The sequence below is a fragment of the Pogona vitticeps genome, chromosome 14 (assembly GCF_051106095.1).
Source record: "Pogona vitticeps strain Pit_001003342236 chromosome 14, PviZW2.1, whole genome shotgun sequence".
Classification (NCBI taxonomy): Eukaryota; Metazoa; Chordata; class Lepidosauria; order Squamata; family Agamidae; genus Pogona; species Pogona vitticeps.
Window position 1 is genome coordinate 3475051 of NC_135796.1, and position 17082 is coordinate 3492132.

Below are 17082 nucleotides of genomic sequence, written 5' to 3' on the forward strand. Positions count from 1 at the left end.
CAGGGTGTCCATCACTAGAGCAGCCCTGCCCGGCAGCGCTCGTGACATCCTGCTTGCAAAAGATTCCTGTGTGATCTGAAACTGTGAACACTATCTACCTTTGGTCTGAAAGGGGTTCCAAATAGGTTTTAAATCAATAACAGAGGAGAATTTATTAACAGAGGGGTTTTGACAAAAAGGAACAATACTTTCCAGGATTAAGCAACAGAGTGCGGTTCATCCAGGCATTTTGTCTAGAGAAGAACTCTGTGTAACCTGAAAGCTTGCATACTCCCATATCCACAGACAGGTTGGTGAAATGTATTTATTGAGTTGTCCTTGAAGAGGGACCATAACAGAGGCTCAAGAGAAGCTGACATTGTGCCATTCATTATGAAGAAGGTCTGTGTATGACTCAAAACCTTTCACATTCCATGACAAATGGATGTTCCAGGGAAGGAAACCATTGTTCCTGTCTGCCTCTGAATTCAGAGTCCTGCCTTTCTGCCCAGTTTCTCCTTTATCTGTTGGAAGCAGTCAATGAATCTGTTGGAAGTCTGGTTGCTTCAAGCAGTCATGTTTATCAGATTGCCGTTCCGTCAGCTCAACTATAAGTAAATGGAAACTTTTAATTCTTAATTTAATTTTGGATTAAATGTCAAGGGGAACCATTACCTTTACCAGGGAGTGTTAGGAGCACAGCCTCAAATGTGATAAAATGAATGCATTTTCTTTGCAAGAAAATGTGGATAAATATATAAATTCTTACTCTGCAATTTTCTTGTTCCGCCTTGGCAGCATTCAGAACAACAATGAAAAAGGCTAAATTATGCCCCAACAAATGTTAACTTTAGCCAACTCTGGCTTTAAATCTCACCCACCTGTGGCAGAAAAGGATTGGCTAAAAATGCTAGTGGGTGGGGCTTGTCTTAGGTATATATAAGCTGAACCAGGTGAGTTTAGTGGAAGTAGTTTTATCCCTGGAAGGTCTTTCAAGGAAGGTAAGTTATCGGATCCTGAAAGAGGAAGCGTTTGGCTGTTGTAGCTGCAACCATTTAGGCAGAAATGAGTGTATAAATTATAAGGGAGTAAGAGTTCCTGGGGCTTTAATATCAAAGTTTTCTGTGAGTTCAGTTTTCTGCAGAAAATTTATGGCTTCACAGTGCAAAGGGAAATAATACATTTGTTTACCAAGTTTGGGCACAGCTTGGAAAAGTTACTTTTAAAAACCACAAACTTTAAAAACCTGTGTGAGGTTAGCTGCTTGCTCATGCCATGATATTAGGGAAAGGGGGATGGGTGCAAAGGAAAATTTGGTTTATCAAGTTTGAAGAGAAATTAGAAAAAAAATAGGGGTCTGGATGTTCCCACATATCAGTCCCAAGGATGACTGGGAAAACTCAAGCAGCGTAGTCCAGAGGTAAATTTTTAATAAATATATACATGCAAACTGTTAAACATGAGTGCTGCCTTATTTCTCATTCTGTTCAAGGGCTTTTATTTTTTTAACTGGCTATGGATATGTTAGAAATAACCTATAGACTCTGCACTAGAAGGTCCTAATATGTAAACTGTTCTGGGTTCTAGCCAGTCATTCTTTCTGGACAGGACCTTCCACTTCTTTTCTCTTCACCTGATTTTTTTTAAAATGCCAGTTTAACATTGAGTATTCGTTGCAGAGTTTTGAATTTTAGTTCAAAACCATAGAAATGCAGGGATTCACACAACCGAATAGCTTCAAGTTCCCTGGAATTAGTCCACCCCTTTCTCCCTCAACTGGCACTTGCGGTCTCGCTCTGAGACGTGATTAGGAGAAAAAAATTAAAAGGATTCATTACTTACAATTGAACAAATCCAACAGCTTGCAGCTACAGGCCTCAACAGATTAACTGCTTCCAAGACGCTGCACGAATTTCTCCCCAGACAAAACAGGCACATGTTTCTTAGTAGAAGGGCATGGCTCTCTATAAATCGGAGGCAGGGAAGGACCAATTGGTTAGTGCTGGGTAGATTGACAGCTCAGAAAGGTCCCTCCCAGCCACACCTACTAGAGGCAGCATGCGAGGTAGCAATATCTCCAACAATATTTTGTAGCTGTGTTTATTTGTTCCTACCCTGTTTCCCTGAAAATAAGACCTAACCTGAAAATAAGTCCTAGTATGATTTTTCAGGATGCTCGTAATACAAGCCCCACCCACCACAAAATAAGCGCTAGTTAAGTGAAAGCCCCCCTCCACCCTTGTGCAGCAACCAGAAGATAATGACATGACTGCATATGAATAAACGTAGATGGCTGTACATGAAAAAAAAATCCCCTGAAAATAAGCACTAATGTTATTATTTTTGGAGCAAAAATTAATATGACCCTTTTTTATTTTTGGGGAAACACAGTAATTGACTCTTCCTTTTCTTCTCTGTGTTTTATCACCAGCAAAATCTGAATTTCTCTCTGCAAACATAATATTTTTATCTTTGGAATCTGACCGTATACAGTATTTGGATTTGGAGCTTTAAAACTCCTAAAAGAATTTAGATTCATGCTAAAGGGGAAGTGTCCTACTTCTTTTTTGCTTGCTCGTTCTAGGCTATAGACTCGGTGGCTAGTGCAAATGGATTATGCGATGAAACCTCTCAGTTTTCTCTCCCTGCAATCTGTGTCCAGGTAAGCAATTCCCACATTTCGGTTCTGAAAACTGTGACTCAAAAGCTAGGACTGTGGATTCAATATGTAGGAAAGAGACAGATAAGAGTCCTCCAATTAATCCATTTCCCTTCTCATACATACACTCAGAGATATCTGCCTTAGCTGTCAGATGTGGAAACTAATGAGCAGTCACGAAACGAAGCATGTTAAATGCAAGATACATGAGTGAGGAAAATCATGCAGTGTGACCAATACTTGTCTTTCAATATCCGAGTGACCATGTGTTCTGAGCATGGAATCTACTTTAACTGTAGATATACTGTTGTGGGACAATAAAATGGAAACACTGAAATGGCTGGTCTTTTGTAAATTTTGGAATACTGGCACACGCTCTCCTTGGGACTGCCTTTGGAAAGTGCTTGGAAATTTTAGCCTACGAAGCCCTAAACAGCTTAGATCCAAGCTGTCTAAAAGACGGCATCTCCTTTTCTGAGCTCGGCGGGCTGTTAAGATCCTCCGGGGAGGCTTTTCTCTAGATCCCGCCACCCTCACAGGTGCATTTGGTGGGGGCCCTTGGACAGGGCTTTCTCTGTGGCTGCTCCCAGAGACTCTGGAACTCCCTCCCACTGGAGGCCAGCCTGGCCCCATCTTGGCTGTCCTTCTTCAAGCAGGCCATGACCTTTCTCTTCAGGCAGGCTTTCTCTTGCCTGCCTGAGTGGCTTTTAAAAATGGATTGTTGTGCCTTGTTGGTTTTGAATGTGTTTTTTTTATGGTGATTTTGTTCTCTATTTTTTTGTGTGGTACTTCTTTGATTCTTTTAAATATTTGCGTATTTACTGTTTTGTATCCCCGCTGTATGATATAACTTGCCTTGGGTCCTTCTAAAGGAGACAGATGGACGGACAGAAGCCACCTACAGTTGCCAGCTATAGAATAGGGATTCCAAACTTCGAGCCCCAGATGTTCTTGGACTACAACACCCAGACGCCTTGACCAAGCTTGTTAGCTAAGACTTCTGGAAACTGAGTTCAAGAAGATCTGGGATTCTGAGTTTTGTAGCTGCTGCTGCGCCAGCAGGATTGGCTGTAATGAAATGCCCGAGGATGATGTGGTGGTCCTTCTTGTGTGTCAGGTGTGTGTCCGTGGGGAACTCTTCTGAGGCTCGACAACCAGTTCTGCCTCCTCCTCACCCTCATCCCAGGCCATATCGGGTGAGCAACTGGGACCGTACCTTGAGGAAGGGGATCATGGCAGACAACCTACGAGATCTGCTCCAGAAGGTAACACCCCGCTTATGGGATGGGATTCTACTTAGTATGTGGGTAGATTTTAAGCAAGACTTTCAGAGTGACTGTTCATAAACAGTTCATCCACTAATATATTGCAAAACTCTGCCTCCCACGTTGTGCATGACTGTCAGACTCTTTAAAAAGTCACAGCTTTGTGGTGTTTTTTTAAAACTTTTTTAAAAGAACAGTCAAAAGGTAAGAATCTTTGCAAAAATATTTTGCCCTAGGAAAAACGAAGAATAAATATGACCCCATTAAAGCAATGATGTTGCTGGTTGACATGTTATTTTGCAAGTGGAACTTGATTTCAAAACTGCGCCTGCTAAATGCAAGATACCTAGGTGAGGAAAAGCACAGGCAGCGGCAAATAGCTGTCATTGGACCCTCGTTTATCCCTCCCCAAAAAAGAGAGGTTCAGGATGGAGGGGTCCTGTTTGTTTAGCCATGTGGATCACCGGCCACTTGACACCCCCCAAGGTGCTTCCAAACCAGTAGAAGGGTGCAAGATAGATTTAGATCGTACAGATCGGGTTGGAAGTCTAGAGTATAGGAAGAATGCCCAGAGACTGCCCTACCTATTTCCATATCTATTTATTTGATTTCCCTTTCAAAAAGGGGGCTTCAATCCCCTCACCAACAAAGATAACAGGAGGTGCGTTCCAAGGTGCTGAGAAGATAAATTTCATGTTACCTCCAAACCCCCAGTTGAGTCACTCCCATGTCTAAGAGAGAGTTCAGGCTTCCAACAGGTATGACAGGTAAAAATGCCTAATTAAATTCAATTTTGTCTGTTCTCTCTCCGAAACATGATCTGGGAAAGGATGCTGTTTTTAAATCCATCAAGCACATTCCCTGCATGCTCGGCAAATGTTTTCCAATTCCCTTTCAAACGGTGGTTCGCAAAGTGAATTTGGTTGGGGAACTGCTTCAGAGCCAGAGGTTGTGGGTTCGAATTCCTCACGGGGCCTCCATGATGGGGGCTGGACTAGATGACCCCGAGGGTCCCCTCTCAGCTCCGCAGTTCTGAGATGATGATATGCTTTCAGGTCCGCGCTGCTTTGCTTGTGGGAGGAATGGTCACCCTTGCCCTGGATGAAGATGGCACGATTGTGGACAACGAAGAGTTTTTTCAGACCTTGAAGGAAGGCACGGTGTTCGTAGCGCTTACCAAGGGGCAGTCTTGGTACCCAGCGAAGGTTCGTAGTCGTCATGCGCGGTTTGTAGTACTGCAATCAGTCACTTTTAGCTTCTTCAGTTCTGCCACTGGCAGCAGCAGGAGAAGAGGAGGACCAAACGTGAGATAGAGTGACTCAAAAAAGGAAGTTACAGCTCTGAGTTTGCAAGGCCAAAGCAGGGCGGTTTGTGATAGGATTTTTTGGGTGGTGGCCAATTCATAGGGTCACCGTAAAATGGAAGCAATTGAAGGCCCATCATAACAACTTAACTTAAGCCTTTGTGTTGTGTGTTTCTGCACCAGTTGGCCATTTTTTTTGGAAGTCTTCACAATTTTTCCTTAAAGTGTTGATCACTTTTTCACCCACCAGAAGTAAAATATATATATATATATTTAAAACAGTTTTTAAATTATTTGAAGGACAATTTAAACCATTTTAAAATAATAACCTTTAATGATAAACTTTGAACTTCAGAGCTGGATGGGACCCTATGGATCATCCAGTCCAGCCACTCTCAAAGAGGCATAGTGGGGAATTGAACTCTACAAGGAGATTTAAACATCTGCTTACTTCCCTGTGTTTTCTTCCCCTATCCATATTTTGCAGACACACCTGTTAATACATCTTTATACAGGCAATCTCCCTGAACAGACGCTTGTTGGTCATACTATCCCCCAAGCAACCTACCGTACTTTGTGGGTAATTTTGATCAAATCAACTGCATCGCAAAATTCAGAATGCAAAGACTGGATCGAAAAAATGTATTTTGATTCACAAGCTGCAAAGCAGAAACAAACAAACAAACAAACACCCACAAATTTCTCACCCCTCCAGCGTAGGATCTTGTCATTGGTTGCTGCTTCCACTCAAAAAAAAAAAAAAAAGTTTGCAAATTGCAGTTAGTCCAAAATAAGGTGGCTAAATCACTAATTGGAACTGGCCAGTATGATTGTGTTATGCCTACAGTTTGCGACTTGGCTCATTCCTAATTATTTTTCCCCTATAAAAATGGTTTTTAAAAAAAGGAAATCACCTTTTTGTCCTTTAGCGCAGTGGTCCCCAACCTTGGGCCTCCAGATGTTCTTGGACTACAACTCCCAGAAGCCTTCACCACCACCTCTGCTGGCCAGGATTTCTGGGAATTGAAGTTCAAGAACATCTGGAGGCCCAACGTTGGGGAATCACTGCTCTAGCAGTCAAAATAAATTGTTTAGAATTGCAAAAAAATTGAGTGAGGGGGTCAAGGATGCTGGAAGTACCTCCGAACATAGCAAAATCTCCCCACGGGGTTAGAAGGCATAAGGAGATTTTTTTTCCCCCAGACATTGCCCCCTAAAAAATTTAAGAACATTTTGAGGACTGGAGGTATGGTGATGGGGTACCCGTTATCTTCTGCCCCCGCATCCATAGGATGGCTTTATTGAAGCCAGTGGTTCCCAACATCAGGTCTCCAGATGTGGAGAAGCACCTAGAACCCCGGATCTAGGTGCTTCTTCCCCCCCACAAACAAGAAGAGACACATGGCTTGTTTTAATCCCGCCAACCTTCCTAGGGCATGCTTCATGTTTTTAGGCTTTAACACAGAGCTGTCTGGAGGCCAGCATTTATTTTGATGTAGAGTCTTAATCTCTGCTGGCTTTACTAGGGACTGTTTTTCTCCATGATTTGTGTTTTTAGGTTTTTAAAGAAACCCCTCCCAGACAATGCTGGCAACTGAGTGATCTAAAAAGGCAGGCAGTAAACGTATCAGATGAAATGGTTTCTAATCTATGACGGCTGGTTCAAAAATAAATCTGTTAGCTGTTAAGATGCCACAATACTTTTGTTATTGCTTTTTTTTTTTGCATACATGCCGAAACAAGCTAACACAATGACCTCTCGAAAAACAGTGATAAATGAGTAGCGCGCAACTTGAGAAATGTAAGCTGGGGAAAGATAATGCTATTTCTGTGTAAATGGGATTTATAATTGCCTCAGTGGTCTGGAACTAGTCCATGGTATGGGTTCCATCTCTCTGAGGAATAATTTAAGTTAATTGCTGCAACTTTGAGTGAGTTCTGTTTCCTCGGGGAAAGAAATGAGGAGCTGCTCAGAAGCAAAATGTTAAGGAGAGGTTTCCCGAAACCATACTGAGCTGATTGTTCTAGTAGGCTGTAAAACACATCGTAGCATTTCTGCTGATATGCTGTTGCAGAGTTTTGAATTTCTGGTTAAATTCCTTTAGCTGCCCAGCAGAATTGCAGGGATTCACACAACAGAATAGCTTCAGGTGCCCCAGAGTAGTCAACACTTTTTATCATCAACTGGCACTTACAGTCTCAATAATGCACTCTGAGACATTAAGAGGAGAAAGAATAAAAGTTTTCTGATAGTTGAACAGATCAAAACAGCAAATGAACAAACACGAGCACTTTCAGTGAACGACTTCAACAGAGTCTAAAGTGGGGGAAAAGCACAGAGCAGAGAGGCGGGGCTGTGTTTGAATTCAGAGCGAGGAAGGAACGATTGGTTGGTGGTGAATAGATGGACAGTCACCCAGCCGAGAAAGGCCCCTCCCAGCCACACCTGCTAAAAGCAGCATACGAGGTTGCCAAAATCCCAGATGAGAGATCACTGTATCAGTTTAAACTTTTGATCCAGTATTTGTAACATTAATCCAATAACTTACTGTATTTTTCTGTGTATAAGATGCCCCCATGTATAAGACACCCCCACTTTTCTAATCCAAAATTAAGAAATCTAAGTGGGGCTAAGCAAGTGCAGGGGGAAGGGGATCAAAGCGCTGCAGGATCGCTTCGATCCCTGCTTTCCCCTCCACTTGGTTTTGTTCTCTCCTCAGCTTACTTCCGTGTATAAGACGACCCCAATTTTCAGTCTAAAGATTTTCGACAAAAGTATAGTCTTATACACTGAAAAATACGGTACAAGTAAAGAAATTACAGTGAGGAAAGTAGAATGACAGTGGAGTAGAATGATGAAGACAGTGGGGCTGAAATTCTGGATTCGTCCACACAAAAGGTGGTGTGACATTACTTCGTAAAGGTGGCAAACCAAGATGTCGCCGTTTGATGGAGGGGATGGGGGGGTGCATCTCCATTCTGCTGTGGGTTTGGTTCCTGCTTTGTAGCACTGAAGTTAAGTGTGAGATTTTCCTGCACTAATTGATCTGAAACGGTTCAGCTCCTTTGAGGAAACAATCTTGAATGTTAAGCATTTAGACCCTAAGTGGGCAAAACAAATTCTTTCATGCAAAAATTAGAAGAAAAGGCCACCCTTCACAGCATCTTCGTTCCCATGAATGGCAGCAGAACAGAAACTGTTCGGTTTCTGAAACTGACCAAAGGTATGTGATTATGGCTGGGGCAGACCTAAATATCAGAAAGGCCAAAAGCTCATCGCTCTGTGGCCTTAATTCTCAGTCTTGCTGGTCAATGGCTTTATCCATTGATCTACCACTCTCATCCTTCCAGCTCAACAGGTCCCACAGAGCATGGGTGAAACAAGTTGATACATTCCGTTTTTAGAAGAGGTGCTCTTTTAAGCCATGAAAGGCATCTCGTTGTCACAGTACTTGGTTTCCTTTCTCTCTGTATCTTGCATCCCAGTGAGTTTTGTTTCATGATTATGGAGGCATTCTCTCCAGGAGAGAAAAGATGAAGCCCCTTAACATCGAATTTGACCCATAGAAAAAATAGGATATACAACTTTAGAATATATTGTGTTTTGGTCTCACTGGCCTCATTTGTGAGACCTTTGCTCTTACCTGCCTTTGTAGACCTGAGTCATTGACATGCATTAGATTAATGAAATGTTACTAAAAGGTCACACAGCACCTGATGAAGAACAGGATATTTGAAAGCTAACCTTATTAGTAACCATTTATTGATCTAATCAAAATAATTACCCAATGCAGAACTATATTTCTTTGGGTGGATCATACAGCTACTTTTTCTTATTTATGTATATTCACATTGGCAGAACGTGGGCCATGTGCCAGCCGAACTGGCTGCTTGTTATTCACTTATACCAGCAGTTCCCAACCATAACCCCCCCCTCAGATGTTCTTGGCCTACATCTCCCAGAAATCCTGGCCAGCACAGCGAGGGGCGAAGGCTTCTGGGAGTTTTAGTCCGAGAACATCTGGGACCCAAGACTGGGAACCACGGACTTATCCGCTCCCTCTTTCGCTCTGCAGACTCCGGGCTACCAGCTTGCTTTGTCCCAGAAACCTCGGCGCTGCCATGACGTGGTCTGTGTGAGCCTTGACCTCTACAAAACCAAGCCGGAGGACTTCATTGGCTGCCTTAATTTCCAAGCCACGCTCTATGGCACATACAGCATCTCCTACGACATGCACTGCTATGGTGCCAAGAGGCTCGTGAAGTGAGTATCGGGACCCCCTCCATTCCATCCACGTAGATTTTGCAAAAGTAAGGGTCCTCTAGGATAAATGCAAAGTGTGCTGCTTATATATACTGCCCCATAGCACTTAAAGTACTCCTTGGGCAATTTTACAATTTAATTCTGCAAGCTACACATTGCCTTCCTGCAGCAAGTTGGGTACTCAATTTACCAACTTCATAAGGATGGACGGCTGAGTCAACCTTGAGCCGGCTACTTGGGATTGGTGAGCAGAGTTTTGGTTGCAGGACTGCAGTTTAACCACTGTGCGATGAGGCTAAAATGAGAAGAACATCTGGGCTTGTGTGAATGGAGTGATGTGGTCCTACCTGTGACTACCTGGCCTCAGGTTGGCACCTTTCCTTCTGTAAAGACTGAGAACGTCCAGGGTGGGAAGACTGGCCGCTCTTAAGAGAGATAAGGAAGGTCAGCGGGTGGTCATTGATTCCATGTCTCCCCTGATGGCTTGCATTGAGTTTCAGTGGTGTCAACGTGAACCTTTTAACTCTGCTAGAGCCCTTGGAAAGCTACTGTGGAGGGACCAGTCTCTGCTCAGGAAAAGTTGTTTAAATAAACAAATCACAGTGGTCCATCGGTCCACAATAGATGTCAACACTGGGGGAAAAAAACCAAGGATGTAGCAAGATATTTGGACATTTGGGAAGAGTCCAAAAATAGAGAAGGTTCTATGGATCGATACCAAAAACCACCTCCAAGCCGTTATGTACACCAGGAGCAGGTGTTTTGTAAACCAAATAACTCTTTGTTGCCCAATCAAGCCCTAAAAATCCTCCAATGTTTTACAAAAAGGGCAGCTTTGGTGGGGAAATCTATTTTTCTTGGTCAAATCTGTTTCTCCCATGCCTCTCGGAAGGATTGCAGCTAAGTTGAAGAGGAACATGGAAACCTGAGCAGGGGGGCAGCTGTGGATGGCTTCTTCTTGTTGTTGTTTGGCTCAAAGGGTCAGCCGCTGTAGCTGAGAAAGGGTGGACGTTTTCTTTGCAAAGTAGGAAGTGACCGTTTGCCGGGAGCCTCTGTTTTCACGATACAGTGCTAATATCCATGGAGGTTTTGTTTCTCGGACTGTGGCAGTTCAAATCATTCACGGTGCCAAAGAGCGCCTCCTTCAGTTCCACCTAGGAACTGAATGGAGCCCTCCATAGAGCTGAATGGTGAGGAATTCAAAGCCGAAAGGATGAAAAGGAGCTTTTGCATGGCGTATACAGGGTGTGGAATTCACTGCCACTGGGGGTAACATGGGCTGCCAACTGAAATGGCTTTTAAAAAGGGGGTTAGGGACATGCGTGGAGATTTGGACCCAGCAGTGGCTGCTTATCTGGACAGGGATACCTCCCTTATCAATGTTAGGGGCAGATCCAGCCTCTCCATTGGTGAGGAAAGCAGGAGAGATAGTATAAGGAGACTCGCGTCCTGCTGGTGACTTTCCTTTGGGGGGCACCTGGTTAGCGGGTGGGTGGCAATGCTCCCGGCAGAGGGAGTGGGCGTTTAGCCACCTTGAGCCCCGCAATTCTTACCTTCCTTGCAGTTAGCTAACCTTAAACGGCCAGCTGTGAGTCAAAATCTCCAAAATCTTGGCCCTCCTCTACTTTGGGATTCGTAACCACCTGGGTTCTCGGGGTGGGGGGGCTCCCCCTAGTCCTGCTCGGGAGGGACTCCCTTTTACAACACGAAAAGAAGGTGGATAACTTTGAAAGAGGAAATTAGACCGAGCCACTTCCCAAAGTGAGTGCTCAATGGAACAGCCATGTTCAGTGGCAGTCTACCTCTTGTGGACCAGCCGCTTCTGGAAATAGGAGGGCTACTGTGCCATGCAGCTTTCATTCTTAGGATGGCCAAGGTAAGAAGAACCAATTCATATCTGAGAAGGAGAGGTGTCCAGGCCCCGTTCCAAGGGGGAAGCCGGTATCTTACCCAGACACTAAATTTATATGCAGATTACAGTGCTCCACTGTGATAGTGGCTGGAAAAAAAAAAAACACCAAGCGTGTGCTGGATGCTTTCTAGTTGCTGGGACACAGCCAGGAGATTGTTTGAGCTTCTTTTGCCCCGACAGGTATTCCAGCCCCCCCTTTTCTACTTCATCAGTGGCCCTGCTAGATAGCTGAGCGGCTTAAGTCTCTAGCTGCAGAGCCAGAGGCTGTGGGGTTCAATCCCCCACTTGTGCCTTCTTCACAGGGGTTGGACTGGATGATCTCAAGGGTCCCTTCAAATCCTGCAGCTCTCAGATGGCTCAGCCGTGGCCTATCCCCGTGGTTTAGCATTGGGCTTCAGAGCCTGAGGTTGGGAGTTTGATTCCCACCCACCCCATTCCACGGTGCCTCTTGGACAGGGGCTGGACTTGGCGATCCACCAGATCCCTTCAAGCCCAGCCATTCTCAGACCCATGGTTTGGGGGCAACGCAGGCCATGTGCCAGGCCTCCAGGAGCGGCATGTTTTCGCCCTTCTCCTCCACAGGGTCTGAACCTACGGGTGGCTCTCGTAGAGGCTTTCCACTCTTCCTGATCCTCTGCCTTTCTCCTGGACAGGGAAGCTGTGCGCTGGGTTCTTTACAGCATGCAAGCCACCGGCCACCTCCTCCTCGGCACGTCCTCCTACGTGCAGCAGGTCTTGGACTCCACAGAGGCGGCCGGAGGAAGGGAGAGGTCCCTGGGACTCCGGCCCCGCTTCGGAGCCTTCCCTTCCGGGAAGATGTTGGAGTGATTCCCACCGCCGTGCTTTTATCAACAGGGAGATGAGAACTCCCTCCCTCCTCCACATCGCTGCGATTCAAAGCCTGAACTTCGAAGTCCACAAACATCACCCTGCCTGTTTACAGATCTGATGGAGGGCACCTGGGAGGTTTTGCATGACTGCACATGAGTAGCACCCTTTGCCCGGTCACTTGGAACGTCGCTGGCAGCGCCCTGGTTCATCTCAAAGGATGGCCCTGGCATGTTGCACAGAAGAGCCTTTTGGGGCAAGGCTGCGTCTTGACGTGCACTTGATCCACGACAACACACGGCGCAACACGGATGCACGGGGATCCCTGCATCTCCACGCCACACTAGAAGCCACCACAGGCCAGCCACCTGTCGCTGGGGACACCGTCTTTGACTCTGTTTTTCAAACTCTTGCTCACGCTTCCCAGCTTACTGTACAGTCTTCTGTCGTTTAGCTTCTGCCATTAAAGTATTTAGGTTTTTCATAAAGTGTAGAGCCTTTCTGCATGATTTATTCTCCTCCCCCCCCCCCGGTTCTTAGCAGAACCTCTACCATTTTGCGGTCAAAACCCACAGCAGTGACTGGACCGCCAGCAAAAATTGTAGTAAAATGGAAAGGTAGTAACCCTCTCCGAGCGAACACAACACTACGGAACCTCAGACGGAGAGAATTCCAGGTTTGGTTTTTTATAAAGTTTCTAGTCCTCATGGCTTGGCGAGTGCTCTGATCTTGAGCCGCTGGAAACCCTGTGGAATGCAGTAGGATTCAATCTTGCAAACCTTTATCCTGATTTATAGTCCTATGGAATGTGTTGACGTGGCTGCCTCTGGGTGAAATCCATGTTATCTGTTCCTGATCCACGGAAGCATTTGGTGGCTTCAGGTGTCAGGCAGTTTGGCTCATGTGTTTTTCCATCTCTGCATCCGTTTCTCCCCTACCCACCCACCCAAAAATAAAATCTATTAAGGAGAAGCAGGTGTGAAAGGCAGGAAGAGCCAGGCATCACTAAAGAGAGATTTGTAGAGCTAAGTGAAGAGGACAAGACCATTCCTGGAATGAGGACTTGGCAAGGCAACTCTGCACAGAATAGCAGTGTCAGGTGGTTCCATTGGCCTCAGCAGAAAGACGCTAAAGAAATCACAGATCTTTGAGGTTGTAAGAGCTTACTGTGACGTGGCTTTACCAAGAACAGCTTTCTTTCCAGTGTATGTAAAGGTAAAGGTTCCCCTTGACAATTTTTGTCCAGTCGTGTTCGACTCTAGGGGGCGGCGCTCATCCCGCTCTTCAAGCCATAGAGCCAGCGTTTTGTCCGAAGACAATCTTCCGTGGTCACATGGCCAGTGTGATTTAGACACGGAACACTGTTACCTTCCCACCGAGGTGGTCCCTATTTATCTACTTGCATTTGCATGCTTTCGAACCGCTAGGGACAAGCGACGGGAGCTCACTCTGTCATGTGGATTTCATCTTACGGCTGCTGGTCTTCTGATCCTGCAGCACAGGCTTCTGCGGTTTAGCCCACAGCGCCACCACGTACCTGCTTTAAATCTTACGAGAACCTGCAAGCAGTCTGGGAAGATGGGCACCACGCAGGAGACAATTTGCAGAAGACACATCTGTCCAGAAGTCAAAAAGATTGCATCCTCTTCAAAAAAAAAAAAAACTTTGGTTGATCTCAAAATCTGAGCTTACGAGCATCTGTCCAGCTTGCTGTGGTTCATCATTTCTTATTTTTGCAGAGGCCCATGGACGAACCTACTAGTCTGAAACCAGACCCCGGGGTCACAGTTCCCCAGGAATGGGGGGTCAAAGTCTCCACCACCCACCACCTTTTCCTGGAGGCAGTTTTGTTTTGCAGAGATCACGTGCCAGGCTTGTGTTGCTTCTTTACAGAGATATGTTCGAACTGGGAGAATGAAGGGGGGACGTGTCTAGGCAGGAGGGGGCTATGGTTCAAAGTAACACTGGTTTCCTCACCGCCAAAGAAAACAAGAGTTCTGTCGGATCCAAAGGCAGGCCGCCGTCCCCTGGGGCTGATGACTTCCGATTTGATTCTCTCCAAAGTCAATCGAAATCGGTGGGCTATTGTGGGTGTGTTTCAGCCACCGAGCCATCAACGACCATTAAAAAATGACATCTTTTCCAGCCACTCCAATCCATTTAGAAGCTGCTTTAGCTTCCAGAGAACAACAACTGGAGAAGAGGTCGTATCCTTACCACTGCTGCGATCTCTTAAGTTAGCAACGCTGGATCCAGCTGAGCCAGGGAGGCTATTTTCTGGATGCCCCCCTGGGGGAAGGTACCTAGCGCCCGTCCTCGAGCAGGGAGTAGCAATGTGGGCCATTTATTTCAGAGTAAGCACACTGTGTCCAAATGCTTGTCCCATTCTCCTCTCTCACCCCCCCCTTAATGAGTTCCCGTGCTCCGTCTTGCTTCGTTTAGAAGAGATTAAGATGATGTTCCTCTTCCAGGCTGGTGTTTCTTGGTCATGAAATGCAAAATGAGAATTCTTTTTTCTTTTTGGCTGCCACTGTTGTTTTTTGCAAACACACCAAAAAGGCAAGCATCCAGTCAATAACCATTGAATTGGATTTAGCACGGAGCAGGCAGCCAAGTCTGGGAGTTAACCAGCCCTGCCTTGAAATGTTGATGGCCTTTTAGAGAAGAAAGAACACACACATAATAACCTGAAATGCCAAGAGCAATTTTCACTCGGCTTTATTGATCCTAGAAGTGTATAGTTTCGAACCCGGCCTCCCCGCCTGTTTCTCTGTCTTCCTTTCAGTTCTGATGGGCACAAATGTCTCTGTCGTCCATTTCGATCACACAAGAGGCAGGGATAAGAAGCATGAGGCATCATCAAGGGGGACTTTATGCCACCCCAATGGAGCAGGGTGGATTTGCTGGACTCCAGATCCCATTATCCACAGCTGACATGATAGATAACATCATCCAGCATGGCGGGTATGTGTGTGGTAGAGGGATGTTCTCATTTAAGTCTGGAAGGGAGTGGAAGAGCTGAAACTGATCCGAGAGGAAGCCCCTTGAATCCAGATCAAGCTACAGTGGTGCCTCGCTAGGCCATGATAATCCGTTCCACTGAAATCGCTGTTTAGTGAAATCATCGTCTAGCAAAAAGCATTTCCCCATTGGAATGCATTGAAACCTGTTTAATGCATTCCAATGGGGAAGAATCGTCGTTGTCTAGCGAAGATCGGCCATAGGAAAGCCGCTTTGTTTAAATCGCTGTCTTGTGAAGCTTAGGTCCCAAAAACACCTGTTTTGCGAGCATGGAGGAAGCTGTCAAAATTGTTGTCTAGCAAAAATCGGTTTGCGAAGCAGGGACCAAACATTGTCCAGTGAAATTCCCCCATAGGAATCACTGTTTTGCGAATCGCTATAGCGATCACAAAAAGTCAATGTCTAGCGAAAAAAACTGTCATGCGGGGTAACTGTCTAGCGAGGCACCACTGTATGTTTCTTGAAGCGTAAACCCTATGCCACTTGGGTTGCTCCATAAAAGCGGAAGGGTCTCACGGATTCCTGTGCAGATTTTTTCACTGGTAATGGATGGCAGAGAGCCCTTGTTAGAAGGTCATCCAGTGGCGAAAGTCTTGTGACGATGTTAGAGGGGAAGCGATAGTTAATGGCGATGGCCAAAATACAGTCTTTTGTCTGTTGATCCGATTTCTGTTTCCAGTGCCTGGAACCAGCAATTCTCTACCGTGTGACCGTTTTTGTAACTGGTATCTCGTTAACTTTCAACCCCAGTTTGTTCCAAGCAGCTTCGGAACAACTGGCCGGATTGCTCAGTGGTTTAAATCTCTGGCTGCGGAGCCAGAGTTTGGGGGGGGGGGGGTTGATCCCCCCCATGGGGTCTCCTGGGAGAAGAGCCAGCCTGGGTAGCCTTGGGCCAGCTGCACCCTCCTAGGGCAGAGAAGGGAGTATGAAGTCCAAAGCATCCAGAGTGCCGACGATATAGCTTGGTCATGCTGCTGATTTATACCCGTTTTAGCCCCGATTTAAATTGATTTACAGTTGCATAGGTTTTTGCATCACCTTGTGCAATTCCCTTTGAAAATTATTACCCCAATATAAAGCAGGGGCTTAAAACTCTGTTGGGAAACTACACAGGTTTAAAATTATTTCATTAACTAGCATGTTTGCGGACTACAACGTTGTGTGCTGTTTCTTAAAATTTTCAGGTTGGAATGCTTGCATTTATATATATATATTTAAAAATAAATTTTAAGTGGCATATCGCTACAGTTAATTTTTTTGAAAAATTATTTCGGATGGACGGCAGTGACTCTACCACCAAAACCTGCGACCACCCGCAAAGGCATTATTTAATACAACAGAGCTGTTCACGTTGCTCAAAGCGATTAATGAAGAATTGATTTCAGAAGTGTGTTGAATTATAAAGGCCCTGCCGGCTCTCTTCCAAAAAGCCCACAAACCAACTTTATTTGGAGTCAAAAAGAAGCAGTGTGTTGTCTAGCTGGGATTTTAAAACTTAATTTTAATTACGCCAACTTCAATTCAACAGTGGTTTTTATTGTTGGGGTAACCGCACCCTCGGATGATTCTTTTTTCTGTGTCATTGGCTTGTTGGCACGTGTTTGTGTGCTTTCCAGAGCTACCTATGGAGAAAAAGATGCATAACGTTTAAAGGAATATAAGAAGGCACACGTTGGGTCTTTCTACCCTTTGATTTAATGTCTCCCTTCCTCAACATGATATTTCCACTTAGAGAAACCAGTGAAATTCAATTTTTAGATTCTGGCGAGAATTTAACCTGGCAGTCTACACACTTTCACATTTTGTAGTTTTCAGCTACAAAAACCTAAATAATATTGAAATGGAAATGAG

General features: G+C 45.2%; 1 protein-coding gene across 1 annotated transcript; it reads left to right on the forward strand.

Annotated features, from left to right (window-relative positions):
- Positions 1–958: 958 nt before the first annotated feature.
- Positions 959–12698, forward strand: LOC110082898 (lipid transferase CIDEC). The gene is made up of 6 exons (XM_020800839.3): positions 959–980; positions 2564–2641; positions 3756–3903; positions 4959–5108; positions 9283–9470; positions 12036–12698. Exons 2-6 carry the CDS (start codon positions 2589–2591, stop codon positions 12208–12210), a joined length of 714 nt encoding a protein of 237 aa, XP_020656498.3. The 5' UTR covers positions 959–980; positions 2564–2588; the 3' UTR covers positions 12211–12698.
- The last annotated feature ends 4384 nt before the right edge of the window (positions 12699–17082 follow it).

Excerpts from the sequence above, each read along its gene's own strand:
- LOC110082898 (XM_020800839.3), top strand. The coding sequence starts at position 2,589 with ATGGATTATGCGATGAAACCTCTCAGTTTTCTCTCCCTGCAATCTGTG. Across the intron at positions 2,642-3,755 it reads TCCCTGCAATCTGTGTCCAG|GTGTGTGTCCGTGGGGAACT; the intron begins GTAAGCAATTCC and ends CTTGTGTGTCAG. Across the intron at positions 9,471-12,035 it reads GGTGCCAAGAGGCTCGTGAA|GGAAGCTGTGCGCTGGGTTC; the intron begins GTGAGTATCGGG and ends TCTCCTGGACAG.